Below are 18,722 nucleotides of genomic sequence, written 5' to 3' on the forward strand. Positions count from 1 at the left end.
ATGAAAACCTGCAACGGTTCAACTTCCAGCAGGACAATGACCCAAAGCGCACCACCAATATATGAATGGAGTGGCTTCACAACAACCAGCCAGAGCCCAGACCTAAATCTTAATTGAACATATCTGGAGAGATCTGAAAATGGCTGTACTCCGTCGCTTCCTATCCAACCTGATAGTGCTTGAGAGGTACTGCAAAGTGTAATGGCCAAAAATTTCTAAAGACAGGTGTGCCAAGCTTGTGGCATCATATTCAAAAAGACTTGAGGCTGTAATTGCTGCCAAAGGTGCATCAACAAAGTATTGAGCAAAGGCTGTGAATACTTCTGTACATGTGATTTTTCAGGTTCTTTATTTTTAATAAATTTGCAACAATTTCAAAAAAAAAATCACATTGTCATTATGGGGTATTGTGTGTAGAATGTTGAGGAAATAAATGAATTTAATCCATTTTTGAATAAGGCTGTAATATAAAAAATGTGGAAAAAGTGAAGCGCTATGAATACTTTCTGTATGAACTGTATATTGAAATTCATATTTTCCCAATAACATCCTAAGGCCAAGCTTAAATCCCTGAAGTATATATGATTTTGTTTTTCAGGTAAACATAAATGTTCTCGGTAAAGTTAATTTGATGGTCCCCATTAGACATTCCATTCCAGTGTGTAACTACATGTCAGTTATTTATTTATTTATTTATTTATTTATTTATTTATTTATTTATTTATTATTTTTTAATAAAAAGGATTCTCATCCAGTCTACTTGCATTTTATTTTGTTTCATTTTGACCATTCATGCTCACTGGGAATGCGCATCTGTGCTTGCAGTGTACCAGTTGTGTAATGGCTATATGAACAAGTCTTAATGAATCGGAATGATACTCAATCAACCAGAAGATCAATCAGAGAGTGACTGTGAACAGTCGCACCTCTGCTTTCAAAAGACAACTGGCCAAACAGAACACCTGAAAAAAATGCTCTGTTTTCACAGGCTGAGCATGCCAGAGTATAGTGAACAGCAAGGTATAACATTCTACTTTAAAAAAAAAACTGCATTACTGTAAACGACGCCTTAGTCCACTGTGTGGTTATATCTAATAACATTTTACTTTGATGGTCCCTAAAGACTGGGACATACAAAGCTGATGCCAAACAACTAGCACCAACAAATCCCAACTGTGTTGTTGCCTCGTGTTGGATCGTGTCTGGACCAAAAAGGTGTGCGTGATCACACCAAACAAAACAAAAGCAGACTGAAATGAGAGCCGCATTCTGTGCTTGCCCAAGAGGATGTGTTTTTGTGCTCTGTGAGGAGCAGTAGTCTATTTGCTTGTTCCACTGGTACTGGCTGTACCACAGGAGGCGTGGGACCCGACCAGATTCCTTGCAATGGGGGAATACATTTCCAGAAAAAAAATGTGGTAGTGGTTAGTAACTCTGGTGTAATTTGAACGGGAGTGGGCGGGCTAACAATATAGCGCTCCCGAGTCCACACGTCATTTCGGAACAGCATATCTGTAATTTCCTCATTCTTATTGAGCACCAGTACAGACAGTGCTGAACACATGACAAATGATGAACACATGACCAGTGCTTTGTGCACATGCTTTTTTTTTTTGCATAGTCTGTACGCACATCATTTGCATAACGGTCCTCAGAGTGGGAAGAGCAAACAGAAGATGTGCTGTCCTTGAAGGACGTTCAGCGCTGCATTAGAAATCAGTCAGTTTACTGTTAGGAAACCCACATCAGGCAAGTCTTTTTTATGCTTCATAGACGTAAATTGAAAAAAAAAATTACCCTTTGCGATGTGATAATGCCTCAAAGATTTACCCTTTAGCAGTCACAAGACTGGAACCTCAGGTTTAAGGTGGTACTCATGTCTCATCACAAAGGGAAAACCTTGCACAACCTACACTTTTATCTGTTATCTCTCTCTTTTGGTAGTACCCAATTTAAAAGTGAGATTTTGGAAACCAGATCTAAATTTAGCAAGAACGGTCAGATCAGGTAAAAAATTTTTCTGAGCAGGCAGCTGGTGAACAAAGACTTAATATACAGCGGGAACAGTCAGGTGCAAAATAAAACCTCACAGGAGTGGGCATGAGCGGGACTATGAAAACAGTCTCGCGCAGACCTCTACACTAGCTATGTTTTCATCCACCTATTTTTATGCGCATTTTGCATATGCGAATAAAAAAACGGTTGATGGAAACGCCACGATGCATATAAATTTTTTAAATTCGCATAAAAAACTTATTTGACGCAGCTTCTCCTACCGCAGTAAATTCAGTTTTTACTGTTGCTATTTGGTGCCAGTTAATCAGGAAGTGCTGAGTTTGTTCACTTTGACTTGTTGGATGGAAATGCTGCTTTATTCGCACGTCTGTAATGCGATAATCCAGTTTTGCACATAAAGTTAATTCGCATTTTGGATGGAAACATAGCTACTGACGCACACAGACAAAGTGTAAACAAAGCAGCATTTAGTTACATTATCACAGTAACTGTCACTCACCATGGAGATATTCTTGCAAATTTGTGCAAAATGTCTGATAATCTAACAATTTGCAAATATTTGAGAAATGTAGCAAAAATATAGCCGGCCTCTTTGTAAGCATTCTTTGCTTGATCTGCTTACTCGCTATATCACTTCAATTTGTCTCACTCATGTTCTGGATCTTTGCTGAATAACAATGATCAGAGCGCTGTCTTCAGCCAATGGTCTGACGCCAATTCAACACTATGGGCCAACAAGCTCCAATGTTAACCCTACGAGAACTGGCATGTGGTAAACACCAAACCAACTAGCCTGACCAACAAAGCCCAATGGCCCAATGCTATGTCCTATTTGTGTCCCCATCCCCCACCCCCAATCAAACTCCAAGCCTATATATCTATATATTGTAAGTCTCAACATGTCCAATCAATGAAAAAGAAATCGATCAAAAATTTCAAATCAAAAACTTTAAAAATACAATTTAAAAAAATACACACACACACACACACACACAAACATTTTACTAATTTACGCTACCCATCACACTAGTCTTCAGTTTCTCATTTTCCTCAGGACTTCATTCAAATATGCTGATTAGGAATATATTTAAACAATTTCTCACATATTTAATTGTTGAAGTTTCCAAATCTGTCTTTTATAAATGTACACAAATTGAATTAGTTTGTGGCCATTACAGAAGAGTTTGGCTTCATCACAGCCAGCGCAATTACACCTATTGTGCTTCTTCATCAGTCAGCTTTATTAATAGCGTCTGGTTGGTGAGGTTAATGCATCCTTGCATTCTCTTACTAAATTCCAAGAAGCATATACATTACAGAAAAAGCAAAAGTGTAATTCACTCATAATGTGCCTTTTATTTAATTGGACGTAACTTTCGAATAAAACGCATTCACAAGTGTGAATACCTGAAAAATGTGACAAAGAACTGCACCAGGTCCATGATGCTGCTGTGCTGAGAGAAGGATATCTGAGAGAAAAGAAGAAGAAAAGATTATTACTATTCCAGCAAAATGTCACAAAAATAATGTCCAAATCTACTTATAAAGGGACATGTCATATTGTGGAATATTTGTTGCCTGAATGTCTCCTAAAACAGCTTTATTCATATTAACATAATAGAAAAAGATGTAGCTTATGTTAGAACAAAACACATGAGTTTGCAGTGCATTTTAAATGGTTTAATTCGATGCATTTTTTAATCACCAAATGGCTTCATTTTTGAAGGAAAAAAGGAGCAAGCTATGAATACTGGGCTGGGTGACAAAAAAAATAAACTACTATTGAATCATGTTTAAAAGCTTTCTAAAAAACAGATGGCCTGTAATAAACTTGACATATAATTTAATCAAGCGTTCATGTTGTTGATCTAATTTAACTTGAATTTGTTCTGCACCGTACTCTGCAAACTTTCTGTAGAATAATAAATGCTTCTAATCAAAATATTTTTTCCTTGACATGTAAGTACTTTTATTACATATTCATGGCATATTAATTTCTACAACTTGGCAGGGTTCCTCAGAAAACAAGCCGCCTGCATTTCCTCACATATAATATTTCACGTTCATTTCCCAATATTGCATTTTCCTAAAGACTCCAAGGCACCAAAGCACAAGTTTTTTTTTTTGTTTTGTTTTTGCTAGAAAGACACAGCTTGCTTGCTTATCTGCATTGTGGAGTATTGTAATCCACATAATAGCAAGCAATTATAAGTAAACTAATTATGCAGTAAAACATTTATTCATATCATTACTGAGACACTAGGCAAAGAGAACTAACAATGGTAGCACAATATTGAAGCTGCTGTCATACCCCTTATTAAAACTAGCATATCTCAAATTTAACGGGCTACTGAATAGAATAACTATGAGCACATTTAAAACATTGTTCTTGATCAATTAAATGATGCTACAAAAATAACCAAACATTTACCTACTGTAACAACTGCTGCTTTCTATTGTATAATATACTTTGGTTTGAAAGGGAAGTTTTTTGGTTGTTGTAGTTGTACAGTATTTTGTTATTGTTGTTGTTGTTGTTGTTGTTGTTGTTGTTGTTGTTGTTGTTGCTGTTGTTGTTTTCCTCCCAGGGTCAGTTTAATTTATACTAAAAGGTGAATTTGACAACATATTTCCCCCAATATTGCAAAAAACTATCTAAAAAAGAAGAAAAAAAAAGAAAAAGAAGAAAAGGAGAAGCAAAAAAAAGAAGAAAAGAAGAAGTAAAAGAAGTAAAATAAGGAGAAAAGGAAGAAAAGAAAATCTGAAAAAGGGAAAAAAAGAAGAAAAAGAAAAAGAAGAAAAGAAGCAAAAAAAGAAGAAAAGAAGAAGTAAAAGAAGAAAAATAAGAAGAAAAGGAAGAAAAGAAAAAGCTGAAAAAGGAAAAAAAGAAGAAAAAGAAGAAAAGAAGTAAAAGAAGAAAAATAAGAAGAAAAGGAAGAAAAGAAGTAAAAGAAGAAAAAAGAAGAAAAGGAAGAAAAGAAAAAGCTGAAAAAGGAATAAAAGAAGAAAAAGAAAAAGAAGAAAAGACGAAGTTAAAAAAGAAAAAAGAAGAAGAAAAAGAAGAAAAGAAAAAGGAGAAGGAAAATAAGAAGAAAAGAAAAAAGAAAAAGGAGAAGGAGAAGGAAAAAAAGAAGAAAAGAAGAAGTAAAAGAAGAAATAAGAAGAAAAGAAAGAAAAGAAAAAGTAGAAGGAAAAAAGAAGAAAAGAAAAAAGAAAAAGAAGAAAAGAAAAAGAAAAAAAGAAGAAAATTAAAAGAAGACAAAGAAGAAAAAGAAAAAAAGAAGAATAAAAAGAAAAAGAAAGAAGAAAAAGAAAAATAAAGAAAAAAAGAAAAAGAAAAATAAAGAAGAAAAAGAAGAAAAAGAAAAAAATAATAATAATAATAAGAAGAAGAACAAACGTAAAAAAAATAATTTATAAACGTAGCAATAAATAATAACATAATAAAAAATAACCCAATTATTATTTTATTTAGTTTCTTTTAACAAACATATTTTACTTCGTACATTAACATCATGGGTTCCCATTATGGACAAATAAATAAATCAACAAACACACTAAATTTCCAAAGCACATACAGTGGACGCAAGAGTCTAAAATCTACTAGGACTGAATATCTGTGATGGCTAATTCATTACATTACATAACACGTGCCAATACATAATTATCTAGTATTTGAAATCACTGGAGCTCAGTAGATTAACATTTCACCCTTTCCTCACTTACGTAAGCAGTACTATCGTCTCAGTCTGTTATGAAATGCATTTGATTTTTCAACTGTTGCAGTCAGCCTCGCAAATAAGATCCTTGGTTCCTGTCCATTCACTGATTACTTCAGCTACATGACCAAATCATTTGCCTTTTCAATATCTGAGGCCACTCACATCGATTGCTTATGAGAATCCAATAAATAATTCTCCCAACTAAACCTATCTAAATCTAAATCCGCACTCCGTCTCCATCAAAAATAAATAAATAAAACAAAAAATCGACCATCTGATAAAAGAAAATGTCATTTTGTGATTGATTTGTAAATGTCAGATGTTATCAGAATGATTTATTTTTCAGAAAGTGGCGTGCTTTTAAAAGTTCAACCTACAAAGTGTGTTTACTTAGTTTGAATGAGTTTTGGACTTCTCGTTTTCTTGGAGGATGCACTATTATTGAGGCAGCTATATAGCTTTTCTGAAGCTTTTTTCAAGATCCAGAGTTTTTTTTTTTTTTTTTAATCAGTTTATTTGTTGTTGATTTTGTAATACAGATATTCATTCATTCAATCATTTTCCTTCGGCTTAGTCCCTGATTATCAGAGGTTGCCACAGCGGAATGAACCACCAACTATTCCAGCATATGTTTTACGCAGAGGATGCCCTTCCAGCTGCAACCGAGCACTGGGAAACTCATATTCTTATTCACACACACACTTAGTTTCACTTATACCGCATGTCTTTAGACTGTGGGGGAAATTGGAGCACCTGCAGGAAACCCATGCGAACACTGGGAGAACATGGAAACTCCACACAGAGATGCCAACTGATCCAGCCGAGACTCGAACCAGTGACCTTCTTGCAGTGAGACAGCAGCGCTAACCCCTAAGCCACCATGCTGCCCATAATACAGACTTAATACATGATTAATTTCATTTGCATTTAAAATGTTATGTGCATAGTAGAAAACAAGTTACCTTGTATAATAGAAAATTAAAGAAATTATTTCTTTTAACAATAGAATGCTACTATAAATATATACAAACAAATTAACAAAGTAGCTAACTAACTAACTAAATGAATACACTTTAATATTTATTATTATATATATATATATATATATATATATATATATATATATATATATATATATATATATATATATATATATATATATATATATATATATATATACATATAAACATAAATAGCTGTCTTTCCACTGCATATGACAACTGACAAGTCATTCATTTCCAATGGAGAGTAGAAAATTCTGAACATTCGGATCTGATTTGAGCTGCGGATCTGTTAAAATATTTGAACTTCTGCGACTAGACCTTATGCGACCACTCGACAGGATGTGATGTATTCCAGTGTTGAAATGAGAATTAGTAGTTTGTTGTTATTTTTTGTTACTTTCTTGAAATCAGAAAGTCTACATTAAAATATATATTTCTATTCATAAATGAGTAACAAAAAAATATTATTTTTAACACTGTCTCCACGTTCCTCCCAAAATTGAGCGGTCTATGAATTTTAAGTCTTCTTTCATTTAACCACGGTCATCACACAGAGAATAAGGCTCCTGATTTAGCACTCCCTTGTTTCTGTATTCTGTGTGATTATTCTGGTGACCAATACAATAAATAGTTTGAAGTACAGTAATGGAAACTGGATAAAATGCTATTAAGCAATCAATCTATTTATTAATCAATCAATCAATAAATACATAAAGGTCAGGTTGACCTTTTTTAAGAGTTTTGAACAATGCTGTTTTAAAGTCATTTGTTTGTATGGTAGAACACACAAACAGATATCAGTCAGTGAAAATCGTACAGTAACTTTAAAACCAAAACATTTTTTTGTTTGTTTCATTTTAAAATAAAAAGTGTCGTGACATATTGGTAAAGTTGTGATGTCTCTTCAATGTACAGGTTAAAGCTTGATGCTATTGAGACATTTAATTAGGACAATCGCCCCAAAGAACATCCAAATCCACTGACGGATCTCTGGGATATGTTCTCAGAATAACACAAATGTATATTTATAAACATATTTAAAATGGTTTATTGATGTTCCTTTTTGGACTGTTTTGATACAATTTTGTTCACGGCAGCAGCATTTCTAGCAGATCAAGGAGGAGAAATGTTTTTATTTCCTCAAAAAATGTAAACTGGTAAAGTGTTAAAGTATTAATCATTCACTCATTCATGTTCTTTTCAGCTTAGTCCCTTTATTAATCAGGGGTCACCACAGCGGAATGAACCGCCAACTTATCCGGCATATGTTTTACACAGCGGATGCCCTTCCAGCCGCAAGTGAACACTGAGAAACACCCATACACTCTTGCATTCACACATACACTATGGCCAATTTAGTTTATTCAATTCACCTATAGAATATGTCTTTGGACCGAGAGGAAATCCACGCGAACACTGGGAGAATATGCAAACTCTACACAGAAATGCCAACTGACCCAGCTGGGGCTCGAACCAGCGACCTTCTTGCTCTGAGGTGATCGTGCCACCCACTGTGCCACCATGACACCCAAAAAATATTTAATAAATTAAACATTTGAATGGGATCTATACTATAATAGAGTTTTGGGACAGTAACATGGGTGGATGAAATTACTTTTATTCAGCACAACACATAGAAAGGCAATTATGCACACACAAACACTGTATATGTGTACTCATGCAGTACACAGGGTCAAATTTGAGAGCTGCATGCAAAAAGCATCTGTTTCCGGAAGTACAGCCAGTGATCATGAGTTGTGACTCACACATCAATTTCCTTTTATATATAGATAGAAGAATGGAGCATTAGGATAGATTGAGAGTAGCGGAAGGAGAAGTGTGTCTGTGTGCGTGTGTGTGTGCACGCAGGTGGAAGTGAGGGGGTTGGCCAGCCCTTAAGTGATTTACTGGCATTTGCTTTTTGCAGTGAAAGTGCATGACAATCAAAAACTGAAAGAAAGAAAGTGTTGAGAAAAGCTGATTTCTCCTGCCAGAGGGACTGGCCATTAAGCAGGTCAGGCTGGTGGCTGGAGCTCGTACCTTTTACTCAAGTGCTCTTGACTCCTCCTCATTCCTAAATTCAGCTCTTTACAGTAAATAGAATGCTGGATTGAAAGCAGTAATGCACAAATTGAGACATTCAGCATCAGAAAATGTCAACCTTGCTGCCTTTTTTCTTTTTTTATTTGCAACGTTACAATGATAAACAATGCTCTCTTGTTATTTTCTTAAACAATTTAATAAAGATATATGATTGTTTATTATGAAACATTTTCAATAGAATTTAAATTCCCTCATTTCTTGCAGCAAAGATTTTTTTTAATCTAATCCCCACATAATTTGCTTGAGGCTTTTTTTAAAGAAAAAAATAAACATTAAACTCTCACTTCAATTTAACTTCTTTAATATGCTGTTTTAGTGTTGTCATGATACTGGACGGTTTTCATGATTCGGTCAGTACTTCTAAACTGGTCCTTCTACCGCTAACATTTGAACAACATTGAGCACGTTCTTAAACCCCTCTAATTAGCCATTGTGTATTGTGCAGATCAGTCGATTCAACAGCGGATTGCTATTATGACTGCTTATAGACAGATTGGCTGATCTACATGACTTTGCAATGTTCCAGTGTCGCAGTATCTGTGTTTGCATTCAGTAAACAGTGGTCAAGTGCAGTGAACTGATGAACTTCACGCCACGCCAGTCACAGTCATTTCTGTTGAGCATGTGAACACAATGGGCAATCACTAGTGTTTAAGTATAGTATGCTCTCAACATTGCTCAAATGTTAGCAGGTAATAGACGTTAATATTTTTTTGTACCGATTGGTACCAAAATTCTAGTATCGTGACAACACTTTTACATCTGGTATTAATGCTTCATTTCCACTGGGTGGTACAGTGTGGTATGGTCACCACATTGGCATGGTGTATGACAAAGTTTCAGTCGACATCATTGTCGCTCAAAGAAATGTTAAAGTAAAGCTGTACGGGTTGTTTACATATCATACGAGAAGCATTTCACACAAAACAGATGCTTTATACACATATACTTGTGTATATTCATTACTGACCTTTTCTTTGAACATGATTTAATTATAACTGCAGATCAATGACAGTGCAAAATAGCTTACTGTAATGTCTGCAATTATATAAAATATAGAAATAAATGCAACATATATGAACACATACAGACCCTACAGTCTCGGATATATTACCAATTACAAAAAAACTACACACAATATACATTTTGGCCTTATCTGGCTTCAAAAACAATACAAAACATACAGTCAGTGTAAACCTCTCATCTGTATCTTTAATCTCCACCAACACATATGTAATGTTAACATACTGTTAGAAAGTAATTCCATCATTCTGAGTTCATAATAGTCCAAAAGATGAATAATGATAATAGATGATAATAGTTTAACATGGCAGTTTACGTTCTAGGTTGCTTAAAAAATCATTTGCTCCTTTGTTTTTTTCCGGTTTCTCCTTTGTTTTTTCACGCTTCACTCTCGCGTTTGTCTGTTTCTGAAGGAATCAGATGTCAGAAGTTATTATGTTATTATCATCAGCCTCAAGAAGTTCGTTATTTCAAATATAGATGTGCGATGAGTGACCACAAGCTCTCGCGCTTTTAGACGGCCTTGTAAATAACAATAGAAAACAGGGTAGATTCTGTTCTTCTTCTTGGCTTTGTGGCTGTTCATCAAGATGATGACAAGGTTTGTTTAAGATCAGATGACCATGATCACCATGACTCGTTATTATATGTATACATTATAATGGTGTAATGTCTCGCCTGTAAATTTAAAAATGACACTTCCTTTGTTTTCATTCTCCTGCTTGTGCACGCACTAGTGACGTTTCTCTGTAAACCAATAGCGTTTAGCTGTGCATCTAGCTCTGCCTTTTGGTACCCTTTTGTTGTGCCAGGTACCCTTTGGAAAGTGTACCCAAAAAGTGGTACGCTTTTTGGTATCTTTTGACAGTGGAAACAGAAAACAAAGTGTACCGAACCGTACCGTACTATATGTACAACTCAGTGGAAACTGACCATAAGATGCATTAGTTGATCCAATCATCAGCTGACAACACTCAAAGTTTTAGCTCACCTATTACCCTAAAATGAAAGTTATGTTGTTAATTACTCACCCTCATGTTGTTCCAATCCCCTGAGAAAATTCTTCAACTTCAAAACATAAATTAAGATATTTTAGCTGAAAAGTGTTATATTGGCCACATTAAACATGCTTACTGATCTGATATGCATATAACTTTGACAAACAAAGTTGTTTTTGCAGTTATTGGGGGCACAAACATGTTATTCGAGCTTCATATGATAACAGTTGAACCACAGAAGTGACATGAAATGTTTTGGTTCCTTTTCTGAATGTCTCTGGACCCTTGCTGCCTTTAGAGAATCAAAGATTTAATTTGAGCTCCAAAGATGAACGAAGGTCTCAGGCGATTGGAAAAACACAAGTGAGTAATAAATAGCATGATTATCATATTTGGGTGAACTAACCCTATAATACAATGTGTAAGCAGGATCCAAAAGCCCCAAGCACAGCTGATTTTTGGCTACAAAAATGTATCATTGCATCTTTTAGATGATTGCAGCCATACACTTTTTGATAGCCTGTTGTCTCCTTGTCAATTAAAATAATAAAAACCCTAACAAGCTCAAGTTTTTTTTCCTAATGTCTTTATCCACCGTCAGCATATTTCTCTCCAACTCACTCCAGCTTCTGGCTAATAACCCTGACTTCGCCTCCTCCATTAAAGAGCTCTTTGAGGATATAAAAGAACATTATGGGTATGCTAGCTAGCAGATTCCAAGCTCTCGCCTTTCCCTGACCTTGTAGATTTTCGATATATAAAGAAGAGTTTTAACGATCTGAAAATGGTGATTGATGGTCAGGCTTGCGAATTTAGGCCCAAAGTCCAATAAAGAAGAATTAAGTTGGTCTATGAACACATCTCTGTTAATGTCAGACCTCTGGTTTTCAGAGCCGTATCAGCTGCACTCAAGGTAACTACACCATCATATTTCATTGCATATGAGTGAGGAGAGACCGTAGGGAGGTTTTCAGTACATACTGTATGGTTTTATACTGTCTTTTACAGTATGTCATTTATTTACAGTGATCAAAATGAAATTTACTACGCAAAGTAGAATCAAACATCCACCAGTCACAAAGAGAATGTATGGTATTGGCTTGACATGATGGACAAGCTGTTTATTACTGTTAAGTGCTGCCGTTATGTGATTTCTGCAAATTATGCAAGTATTTCATCCCCGAATCCAAGTAAAAGGGGCACTAGAAGCAGTAAAACACAAATAACTTTAGCTCCTTTTACACAAACTATAATGACAATCTATTCATGAAAAAGGGTTTATTTTAGCTTGATTCCGTGCACAATACTATACCATGACATCAAACTGCTGTGAAATGAGCAACAAGCAACCAATTTGTAGCCACATGTCATTACTTGTGATAGAGAAAAACTGATATTGCTCATGGCGCCTCTAGTGGACGTATCAACTGAAAAGTACATCCATAACAAAGATATTTCAGCAATGGCATACATGTAGATACAGTTAGTGTAGCATCATTCAAAGTTAAGAGAAAAAGAAAACAGCTACTGGGAACATTTTCCTTCGGCTTAGTCCCTTAATTCATCAGGGGTCGCCACAGCGGAAAGAATCGCCAATTTATGTTTTACACAGTGGATGCTCTTCCAGCTGCAACCCAGTACTGGGAAACATCCACAGACTCTCACATTCACACTACAACCAATTTAGTTTATTCAATTCACCTATACTGCATGTCTTTTGACTGTTGGGGAATTGGAAAACCTAGAAGAAACCCACATGATCGTAGGAAGAAACATGCAAACTCTACACAGAAACGGCAACTGACTCAGTCGGGGTTCGAACCAGCGACATTTTAGTTGTGAGGTGACAGTTCCAACCACTGAACGACCATGTCGCCTCTGGGAACTCAAAATGTAAAATTTTTGCAGAAATTAAACGAAACAAAACAAAACAAAAAAAGTTATTTGCTGGTATTACAATTACAGTTGTTTTTAGGACTTATTTTTTTAATATTTTGTATTAGTAACTAGTTTTAGAAACAGACTTTTATCATCATCTTTTTCACCTTTGGACAGGACATCCAGGCAACTTAAAAAAGTGTGTTGGACAGTAAGAGGAGTTTGTGGAACACTGTAATAAACGTCAGGGATTACAGAAGCTCACCGCATTACCATAATTTTTCTTTTAACAAGATAAAAGAGTGGTAGCATTTTACAAGGCCAGCCCCCAAAATATCAAATGCATTGATTTAATTTTACATTAGCAACCAATTATTTTAAAATGCTCCATTACACAACTAATTTACATTTAACTGCTGTCCAATGAAATGGAGAGGAACGGTTTGGCAGCATATTGAAGAAGTATTTTTAAGGAAGAAGTTTCTTAACATGGGTTGAGGGATAACCTAACTTAACCTAAAATCAAATAAAAGACAAAATAAAAATAACATATTAAATTAAACAAAGTAAACAATTGAATTAAAAAAAAATAGCTGAAAATTAAGCACATTATGTTGAAACCACAAACTAAAATGTAAATATCTCAATGTAAAAGGCTTGATTTTGCTCTAAATATTTGTTTTGATAAAGTCAGATCGAGAAACAAAACTTTATCTGTCAATAATTATATATATATTTGTTTTTGTTTTTTATTTTTAATTGGTCTCCATTCTTGGACACTCTTGGACTAGGCTGCAGTTGCCTTCTGTTTTAAACTCCCTAAATACATACATTTGTCCACTATAATAAAAGTATAATACTATAAAACTAATGTGAAATTTAACAAGAAAATAACAAGAGGAAACTGTCGTCCAGAAGCACAGAGACAATCTGGAGAGCTCATGAGAATTAGCGTTTAGTGTTGTTAAAGTGGCCACCACTACCCTATAATTGTACAAAGATCAAAAAGCTGAAGTGAAGTGATTATTGAGTGCATGTGCTTTTTAAATTCAATACTATCTATGAGGAGCAAGATCCAATCTAACCAAGAGGTCAGACAAAACACAAAAAGAGTCAGGGTGAATCAGAGAGCATGTGAGGCCTTCAGATAAAAGCAAAGAGGGCTGTTAAAGGAATATACAGCAATCCTCAAGAGAATATCAAGAGCTAAGGTGAAGACAAGGCATTGCTAATATCAGCAGTGGTCACTGAACAACAAGCTGCTGCAGTGAATAAGAATTATAAAAAAATAAAGGTTTGTTTGTGGTTGAATGCAATCCAAACAGTAAAACATGCTATCAATTAGGAGTTTGGGATCGGGACATTTTTATTATTATGCTTTTGAAGATATCACTTCACCTCACTAAGGTTTTGTTGCATTTATTTGATCAAAACACAATAAAACAACAATACATTAAAACACTATTTACATTTAAATGACAGAAGTTTTATTTTGTAAGGGTCCAAAAAAAATTGCTAGCTTCTGTAGTGCACAATATTCGACCAACAGTCGACAAAATTCCCACATATGTAGTTCTCATCAGCTCGAACAATGTGCTGTACCCACAGTCAGCGAAAACGCATGCTCTGGAATTTGAAATACTCCTCCTAGACAATTCAATCAACCACCAAAATCTCTCAACCTCAAAACAAGACATAGAGGATGCTAACTTTTTAGCATAGTTTTGATATCTTGAATGGTTTGGCTGAGGTGAAGCAATTAAAATGGCGAGAAATAGGTTACAGTAAGCGTATAATAACCAGTGTATAGAGTCAGGAGTTTGTTTATTTTAGAATGCTGATGAATACAACTATTGTGAGTATATGCAAATATTGTGACTATATAGCACCACCAACTGACATCCGAAAGTGAAACGTCATTTTTTAAATCTTTATTTGTCTTATTTTCTTCATCAGCTGTCATGTCAAGACACTGCAGCTGTAAAGTTGTGAAAGGTTTTCTGATGACGTAAACTGTGTTGCTATGGCAATGGCTTAAACTATGAAACTCATGCTTTTGAAGAATTTTCTCAGTAGCGCTCAGTAGTTTTTTCTTTGTTTGTTTGCTTCCAAAAAAATAAAGCGACTACTCGAGGGTTAAACGTTTGTCCCCGTGGTGAAGTCACCAAGATGGCAGTCCTTCTAGACTCAGGCCCGTCAAATGCTGCTTGCAGCTTTAAATGATTCTTGTGATTCAAAGCTAAATTTCATTCAGTCTTCAAGATCATCTGATCCTTCAGAAATCATTCAAATATATTAGCTTGCTGTTACGATCAGTTATCGCTACTCAATCATTAAGAATTATTGTTTAATGCTTATGTTGCTAGCACGTTCATTGATTTTTTTGTTTTGTTTTGGTAATCTTCAAAGTCTAACCATTTGTTTGGAGTGGCAGTCCTTCTGTTTATTTCAGCTTGAGGGCTTCAGCCACAATATTCTTATAATATACCACAGCCCTCTTACCATTAGTTTGCTAGAAGGGAATGATGCGCCAAAGGAAAAAATCCCTGCCCCCTATACTATAATATTCTGGTTCCATTGGAAGCACATAAACATACTGAAATAAAAGTCTCATTAACTTACAGTTCATGCAGGCTTTAAATATGTTTTTCTTTTTCTGTATTATATTTAATTTTCCCTCTTGAAACCTGAATGTGTCTTTGATTAATAAAAGTAAATGCATTGTATTGATGTTTTTGAATGATACTGTCACAGTTTACACACGCACACGCACACACACACACACACACACACACACACACACACACAAAATAAAGCAGTCTGATTTTACAATCGCAAACAACTGATTTTAACAATTATTATAACAAATGTTTCTTGAGCAGCAGATCATCACGCTATAAAGATCTATAAAGATTAATTTAAATTCATTCAAATTTGAAACTAAATTCAATTTGAAAACATAAGTAATTTTGTTGCCAGTTATTTGACATTTTTACTACATTTTTAATCAAGTAGATAAATCGTAAGTATCCTAACAAGTTTAGATGCTGCCATAATTTCCCAGGAATATTAAATGAATTACTAAAGCTTCATGGGTGTAGTATCTGACATCTTGAACTGAGCATGAGGATCGGCAAGTCTGCAGATGGTACATTAACATATTCATGACAGAACCTAATGACTGCAGTAAGATATTAGTTGAATATTATGCACACCTACAATATTCAAATGAGCGTCATATTTATAATTAGACACATGCCAAGATGTTGCTCACCTATATTATCTGAGGTGGAGCAAACTAACTAATCACATAGTTGTATGACATGATGCTAAATCTCAGACACCCTCATCTGGCATCAAATGATCCCAGAATGTCAGGTTTTGGTGATGAAAGGCCTAGCATTTGCATTTCACATTGTACTGACACTACTGCTAAAACTGCAAGAAAATGTGTTTAAAGTTGCAATAAAACAGCCACTATTACATTTATTAAATTGTATTAAGATAAAGAATAAACAAATAAAAAGTGATAATAAAGTTTACATTTATATACGCATTTATTTTGGTTGTTTATATGCTTGCTAGTTTCATTCATTCATTCTCTTTTCGGCTTAGTCCCTTTATCAATCCGGGAGTCACCACAGTGGAATGAACCGCCAACTTATCCAGCAGGTTTTTACGCAGTGCATGCCCTTCCAGCCGCAACCCATCTCTGGGAAACATCCACAAACACTCACTCACACATACACTACGGACAATTTAGCCTACCCAATTCACCTGTACCGCATGTCTTTGGACTGAAACCGGAGCACCCTCAAAATGCAAACGCCAAATGAACCGAGGTTTGAACCAGCAACCCAGCGACCTTCTGGCTGTGAGGCGACAGCACTACCTACTGCGCCACTGTGTTGCCTGCTTGCTAGCTTGTATGTAATTAATTATTTTGTAAACATATACATTTGAAGACAAAATTATGTCTTGTCCCTGATGACTGTACATAAAATATTTATCACAATCACTAGTGATCCAGGCTTGTAGATCGCTGGAAATCATTCACTTTCACCTAGGACTACAAATCTGTCAACATATGGACTACAGATCCAGTCATGCACTACACAGTCATCCGCTGGTTCTGGTTTTCCCACTGATTGTTAGCACACAGCTTCAGCTGTGATTTGTAGTCCTCAGTGAATGTGAATGATTTCCAGAGATCTAAATGCCTGGATCGCTGGTTATTGTGACAATAGTACTAGTTATTTAGCAAGATATTAATAATAATATTGACCTTAAAACAATAAATAAAAAAAATGCTTTTATCATGCCCAACCCCCCCCCCCCCTAAAAAAAGGTAATAAAATAATAAATAAATATATTATAGGAAATATTATAGGAAATGTATAGGTTTTGTTAAACATCACTTGGGAAATATATATAAAATCATAATAATTTTAATAATAATAATAATAATAATAACAACAATAATAAAATGTATAATATTAATATTAATATTAATATTAATATTAATATTAATATTAATATTAATATTAATAATAATGTAATAAATGTGATTGATTATTATTATTATCATTATTATTATTATTATTATTATTATTATTATTATTATTATTATATTTTATACAAAAATGTTTACTAACTCAATTTATTTTTTAAAGTTAATTACAATATTTATTTATTTATTTAACATATAAGAAATAGGTTATTTTATTAATAAGTTAATAGGAGTTATTTCTGCCATTTGTATTTACACCATTGACAGTTTTGCTGAATGTGAATGATTTCCAGAGATCTAAATGCCTGGATCGCTGGTTATTGTGACAATAGTACTAGTTATTTAGCAAGATATTAATAATAATATTGACCTTAAAACAATAAATAAAAACAATGCTTTTATCATGCCCCCCCCCCCCCAAAAAAGGTAATAAAATAATAAATAAATATATTATAGGAAATATTGTAGGAAATGTATAGGTTATGTTAAACATCACTTGGGAAATATATATAAAATCATAATAATTATAACAACAATAACAACAATAAAAAAAAAAAATAATAATAATAATAATAATAATAATAATAATAATAATAATAATAATAATAATAATAATAATAATGTAATAAATGAGATTGATTATTATTATTATTATTATTATTATTATTATTATATTTTATACAAAAATGTTTACTAACTCAATTTATTTTTTAAAGTTAATTACAATATTTATTTATTTATTTAACATATAAGAAATAGGTTATTTTATTAATAAGTTAATAGGAGTTATTTCTGCCATTTGTATTTACACCATTGACAGTTTTGCTGAATGTGAATGATTTCCAGAGATCTAAATGCCTGGATCGCTGGTTATTGTGACAATAGTACTAGTTATTTAGCAAGATATTAATAATAATATTGACCTTAAAACAATAAATAAAAACAATGCTTTTATCATGCCCCCCCCCCCCCCCCCCAAAAAAAAAAAGGTAATAAAATAATAAATACATATATTATAGGAAATATTATAGGAAATGTATAGGTTATGTTAAACATCACTTGGGAAATATATATAAAATCATAATAATTTTAATAATAATAATAATAATAACAACAATAACAACAATAAATAATAATAATAATAATAATAATAATAATAATAATAATAATAATAATAATAATAATAATAATGTAATAAATGAGATTGATTATTATTATTATTATTATTATTATTATTATTATTATTATTATTATTATTATTATTATTATTATTATTGGTGATTATATTTTATACAAAAATGTTTACTAACTCAATTTATTTTTTAAAGTTAATTACAATATTTATTTATTTATTTAACATATAAGAAATAGGTTATTTTATTAATAAGTTAATAGGAGTTATTTCTGCCATTTGTATTTACACCATTGACAGTTTTGCTGAATGTGAATGATTTCCAGAGATCTAAAT

The 18,722-nt window shown here is 33.6% G+C and overlaps 1 protein-coding gene across 2 annotated transcripts in view; it reads right to left on the reverse strand.

The window, feature by feature from the left end:
• atrnl1a (attractin-like 1a) overlaps positions 1-18,722 on the reverse strand; it is a 431,550-nt gene that overhangs the window by 179,305 nt on the left and 233,523 nt on the right. For both annotated transcript variants that reach the window (XM_056471227.1, XM_056471228.1), the window contains exon 26: positions 3,424-3,485. In XM_056471227.1, coding sequence (XP_056327202.1) covers positions 3,424-3,485 — 62 coding nt within the window. The remainder of the gene's footprint in view (positions 1-3,423; positions 3,486-18,722) is intronic.

The sequence above is a fragment of the Danio aesculapii genome, chromosome 13 (genome assembly GCF_903798145.1).
Source record: "Danio aesculapii chromosome 13, fDanAes4.1, whole genome shotgun sequence".
NCBI classification, from domain to species: Eukaryota; Metazoa; Chordata; class Actinopteri; order Cypriniformes; family Danionidae; genus Danio; species Danio aesculapii.